Source organism: Plectropomus leopardus, unplaced genomic scaffold (genome assembly GCF_008729295.1).
Source record: "Plectropomus leopardus isolate mb unplaced genomic scaffold, YSFRI_Pleo_2.0 unplaced_scaffold15424, whole genome shotgun sequence".
Lineage (NCBI taxonomy): Eukaryota > Metazoa > Chordata > Actinopteri > Perciformes > Serranidae > Plectropomus > Plectropomus leopardus.
The window spans coordinates 1-6,143 of record NW_024616528.1 but is presented as its reverse complement, the minus strand read 5'-3'; the positions used below and the strand labels follow the sequence as shown (position 1 = coordinate 6,143).

Here is a 6,143-nt window from a genome sequence, read left to right as displayed (position 1 = left end):
TTAACGTCGCCACACCCCAATTATTTCCGTAAGAGGAGGGATGAGCCGGCAGAGACAGACGCCTCTCTTCTCTCAGTAACAGGACGCTCAGCAGTGACATTTGCTTTGTCAGTGATGTATCAGGCGTCAGGTGTAAACAGCAGTGTTTAATGAAACGTTTTGGAGAAGGCGCAGCCACCTCGGTCAATCAATACCTTCTCATCTGTGTCTGCGAGTCTAATTCGCCACGTGATTAATCACCGTGAACTTGTGAGAGGCCGATGTGCTGCGTTCAGCGCAGAGGTTGTCAGCTGTGCGAGGAGCTCTGCTGACGTCACATTTCACGAGGATCTCATAATCTTCTCGCTCAGTCAGTCACACTCCTCTGTGTCGATAGAGAGTCGGGGGGGAAACGGGAGAGAAGTGGTGCTACTTGGCACCCCACCAGGACGGGATGTGGAGCAGAAGCTGCATCAGATAATACCTCCTGCTGAGGGTGCAGGCAGCCATTGGTCCATCTGTTCTCCCCTCTGAATCACTGTTCCCCAAATAGAAAGCTGCTGTCTCGCCACTTTATGTATCTCAATTCTCCTCCTCGCTCCTTGTCAGAGGTGTTAACTTTAACGGTCACATTTTCAGGACATTAAGCCAGTTTCAAGGAGAAAATGTGAAATGTCATGTACTTTACGCTGTCAGCTATCAGTGTAAAATCTCCCAAAGTAAGCCGTTTACCAGAAGAATGTGAAATTGCAGTGTGATCAGTATCAGCAGGATTTATCACGAAACTGCGATTCTAATCTTTGTTAAAAAATAACTTTTATCTCTTCTCTCTCTCCTCCTCATATGACTCATTTTAGTGTCTCTTTCCAGTTAATTCTCACACCGCCTCTTTTGTGTGCTTCCTCCTCTGGCAGGTTACCATCACAGCCTCCCATCGTCTCCGTACTCCACCGGCCCCGAGGGTCAGAGGTTACCTTCGTCCGGGACGCTGTCATCAGAGTTCCTCAACCACGGCGTCCCTGTAAAGATTCTGCTGTTGGTGTGCAACGCTGCAGGGAGCGGCCAGCAGGCTGTTAGGTAATTATATCAAGTGACCCTTTATGAAACTCGCGATCATAGCTTAGCAACCGTAACCAGGCATGTTTGGGTTTCTCCTCATGGTGCAGCGATGTGCATGAGGGTCTAATAACAGTGGCACTCAGGCTCTGTACAGCACGGATACTCAGCTTGCTTTGTCCTGTTGACGCTTGTGCAAAAGTAATTTGAGGCCAAAGGGCGGTTAATAACAAACATTGAAGGTGCTAAAGGGAAGATAGTAGTGACACCGGTGGCTGTTATGTGAACTGTGAATCAGAGGCACAAGCTAAAGAAAGTGTTTATCTTTTGACAAAGATTAAGATAGAGATATGAAGATAAAGACTTGATTGGCTTATCATTTTTTAATTAAGCAATATTACAAGAGAGGGTGTGACGCTTTCAGACCTCAGCGCAACGGCATCACTGACATGCTCAAATGGAGTTTAAGTACTCCTTTTCCTGTAATATTGCAATTATACAACTATTACGAGATGTTAAATAAGAGCTGTGACGTTGTCCTTAGGCCTGATTCACACAGCACGCGTCAGCAGTGCGTGAGCAGCCTCGAACCTGTTGTTTTTTATTTCAGTGCCCATGTTAGAGCGTGCACACTGCCTGTCTGAGCAGTATTTGTCCAGCGCATTTCAGCTGCATGTCAGCTGCAGCACATCTAGAGAAACGGTGGTTTGCTGATTTTTTACGCGACATGCACGTTTGTCAGCAGAAGTAGACAGTGAGGATGGTGTTTGATAGTTATGTTAACTCTATACCACTTTTTACTGCAGTTTAAAAGTCTCTCTCCGTCGCAGAGATGAGAAAATACAAAGCTACCTGTTTGAATCAAACTTCGCTGCTTCTGTATCAAAATAAAAGCCCTCAGACAGCGTCTCCGTGCACAGAATCCTATTAGTTGCTGACACATTTTATTTTGAAACATTTGCAGGACCATGTTGTCAGCAATGCAGGAGCTTGCAGGACTTAATAAATTAGTGGAATTTGTGCTTATGAATGTGGAAATACAATATTCATAACAGCAGGCAGCGACATTGCAACAACACTGCATGTGTGAACACCACAAGCAGGAAACACGCTGCAGTTCGGCGAGGCTGCCGTCACGCATTGCTGACGCGTGCTGTGTGAAACGGGCCTTAGTCATGCATGAAGATATGACCCAAACAGCATCCTATTTATAAAAGACACCACATTTCAGTTTCACTCATCCAAATCTGCTCCACCTAACCAGCAAATTATGAGTTAAATCCACCAACAACAGCAGATTTTATGCATTATAGCAACACAGTCGTCAGGACCGAGGACAGAGACATGGACAGACAAACAGTCCACGAATAAACAGCCGGTTTTGACGAGTTGGGAGTGAGAACGTGCTGCACAGACTCAGCTCTGCTGAAAGTTAGTTACATTACACTGACTTTGAAACTGCCGTTTTTAATTTGGAAAAGCTACATAATGTTTCAATGCCCACGTTTTATTTGATGTTGCCCAAAAATATTGAGAATCTAAATATAGACAACACTGATTAAAAATGACAGGAAAGAGGCAGAGGACAAAGCATTTTAAAGGTTTTTTAAGGACATGAGGCCAAACTGAAACTCTTAGTAAAATGTAAATTCTTATCCTCTCAGTTTTGATTTAATCTGTCATTTAGTTTGTTGTTGATTTCAGCAGACGAGAGCTCTGTGTCTGTGTGTAGCTCAGTCCACATTATATCTATCTGTCCTTGCTCTGGTAAAGCACCTCAAGGTCACGTTAGCTCGCTGTTATTGAAAGGACTCACATCTCACTGTGAGATGAGTTTCAGACCAAACAACCGGGGAATCTGACATCTGGCACGACACAGAGATCAGACATCCGTCTCCCTGACAGAGTCCAGGGGGATCAATATAGGCGAGCTCACCAGCGCTTCTGTGGGAAAGTCCAATCCCATCCGCTTCTCACTTTCTCCTTCAAACGCCTCGCCCTCGTTGATCAAACCACCCACCTATCTCCCTCTCATCAGATGACAGCTGGAGGACTCGTCTGCGCCAAGAAAATGACATTGGAGTCACATACTTGTCCCTCGCTCTCTGCAGAATAGCATCGCAGGTACATTTCTGAGAGTCAGCTAGGTGTGAAAGCTCTCAGTTTTCCTTGATTTGTGGAAACTGTGAAACCAACAGATAGCAGCAGAAAGGATTTAAAAGGAGTTTCACATGAAATGTGTGAAATCTAAATGTTCGCTGTTTCTGCATTAATCCTTGTGAAAGTTAACAGTTCAAACTCATGATATTTTACTTGTGTTACATCTGATTCTCATGTCTGTGGAGGCAGGTGGAAAATAAAAATAGATCACCGAGCAGCAACCTCAGAGGCTGAAAAATGAAGCCAATGTGGAAAAGCCAAAAACTGCAGTTCCTCTAATGGCCACTAGAGGCTGGACCACAGCGCAAGTCCATCCCATCAGACCCCCATGTTAAAAAGCATGACTTTACAGCAGAAATAAACATGTTTACAGCCCAGTTTATAAAAAGGTTGTGATCTCTATAGCTAAATTCAACATTCATGACAACGGTACAGGGATGAAATTTTATTTAATTCAGTTTCAGATTATTTATCCCAGAAGCACAATTCAGTTTTCCCAGTTTCCACAGACTGACAGACATAAAAAATTAATTTAATTTATTCAGTTTATTGAGTTAGGACAGTGCACATTAATCAACATATCAGCAATAAGCATCAGTGTAAATATGTTGGAATTTCATCCGTAGTCCTAATAAAAAACAGTCCACAGGACATGACACAAACAGTCCATCACAAATGGTAACTTACATTTAAAGAACGAAACTACCTACAATAAACGATAAAAACATGAAACATGACAACAAGCATCAGAAGGCAGTAGAAGTATGTCAGAGAGATCAATTTTTGGGCAAAGATGCAGCACCTGATCCTGAGTCCATGCAAGGCGTTTTTTTTTGGCAAAACAGACTCGGCGAGTTTTTGGTTTTTCGCGGAGCAGAGCGGCAAGGTGCATCTAGGGTGCAGCTGAGACGCTCTGAGGCACGCCCGGTGGATTTCCGGTCCCGAAATCCCGAGCAACTTCTCTTACCAGGCGCTAGAAGGTCAACTTGCGGATCAGCAGCCCAGTGATCTCTGGCAGCGACGGATCTCAGAGCCACTGTGCCCCCTGGGAGCCCCGCCCCCAGTGGAACCACAAGCGGTCCGCTTGGCGCCCGCCAGGACTCCCTCCCTCTCCGCTCACAGGAGAAACATGTAACGCAGAGTTGACGGACCCGGTGGAATTTAGCCGTCTCGTTCAAATCCGGTCACCTCTAATTCCCAGATAAACAGGATGGTGACAGCAAAATATCAAACTCAAGCAAATCTCCAAGAAGTGCACTAATTCTCGAAACCAATTCTGGCCAAACGGTGAAAATTACAATTTTGATCCGATAACATTTCAAGAGCCACACGATTGAATTGTTTTATTCCAGTTCAAGTTAGCAGAGTGCTAAACCGGAATTGTGTTGCGCTCTCTATATGGGTCCATCGTTAAACTTTTTGGCTTCATACATACAATGAATAGGGCGCCTTCTCCATTCTGTATCCAGTTATTTTTATACATCCATCAACTCAAGAGCTCAAAACTGTCATGCTGGTTACATCCATTATTGTATACAGTCTGAGGTGATCACAAGTCGATAATAGATTTTTCTGTTTGATCCCATCAAAAGTCTCTTTCAGAGCGAAAATAAGTGTTCTTACTTCACATTTAAGGTTTAGGTTAAACCATCGACTGTGAGAATAAGGAGCCAGAGAGCTGCTGACAAAATGTTAAAGTCCTTTTGAATTTAGGACACTAAGTCCATTTGCCTCAAACCAAACCACCCAGCAGAAGAATGGCATTGTTTTTGTGTCTTTCTCCACAGCAGTTTCCAACCGAATTAATTGTACTTTAAGTCATTTTCCCTCCAGTTTTGCTGTGTATGTTGTCTCATCCGGGGTCGTGGTCGCTGCAGCCGCCACAGAATGTTAATGGTTCCCATCCTGAACAGTAATCCAACCTCAATTACTCTGACGATCTCCGCGGTATCCATGCATGATGTAATGGGAAAGTTGTTTAATGGAGGATGTGTTTGATTTCTGCAGTTTTGTTCCCACATCTTAAAAAAAAATAATATAAAGGTTGAAATAGTGCTTTTTACGGATCACTTTTCATTTATTCTCCTTCTATTCCTGCTGATTAATGCGGTATATTAGCATCCCGTCATCATGTGTATGTGCCCGTGTGTCTTTGTTGGCCTCTTTATGCACATGCATGCTCACATGGTCTCACACTAATAAATCTCAAGCACACAATGGAAGGCTGCTCTCAATTAAATGGGTATTATGGTGAATGTGTCATGTGATCTATCGTCTCCGAGGGATGGTTGTCCCTCTCCTCATCATCTATTTTCTCTCCTCGTTATCTCTCTGTGTCCGTCCATAGATACGCTGTAATGAGAATTCTGCTCGAAAGCTGATAATGTTAATAAATTATTATTTACATTACAATAGGACGAGCAGAGCCGGCCAGGGCGAATGTAGCTGTGAGCTGTCGTTTTAAACTTTCTCTGTTTTCTGTTTCAGGTTTGGACCTCCGTTCCTGATGAGGGAGGATCGGTCTATTTCCTGGGACCAGCTGCAGCAGAGCATCCTCAGCAAGCTTTATTACCTGATGATCAATGGAGCTCAGGCGCAGGTACTGGACACATAATAACAACAACAATAATAATAATAATAATGGGATAATGTGAGGAAATTACTCATTTTTATTGTTATTAAAGGTACAGTGTGTAAGATTTAGGAGGATTTAGTGACATCTAGCACTGAGATTGCAGACTGCGACCAGCTGAAACATCTGGTTAGATTTCCGCAGGTGTTTATCCATCAGCAGGTTTTTACCGGCAGCCGAATCATCCGCAAAGGTTTCCTCTGATAAAAAACAAACTGACCTGGTTATTAAAACTGGTAAGAACACTGAATGAACAGTGTTTCCATAGTATCCATGTGCTGTATAATTATTTTATTTTATTTTTATGATTATAAAT

General features: G+C 43.4%; 1 protein-coding gene across 1 annotated transcript; it reads left to right on the top strand.

The window, feature by feature from the left end:
- Positions 1 to 893: 893 nt before the first annotated feature.
- LOC121964376 (ubiquitin carboxyl-terminal hydrolase 43-like) lies at positions 894 to 5,794 on the top strand (the record flags this gene model as incomplete). Its single annotated transcript, XM_042514585.1, has 2 exons — positions 894 to 1,056; positions 5,683 to 5,794. Coding segments are annotated over 2 exons (275 nt in total), but the record flags the coding sequence as incomplete, so codon positions are not given.
- Positions 5,795 to 6,143: the final 349 nt, after the last annotated feature.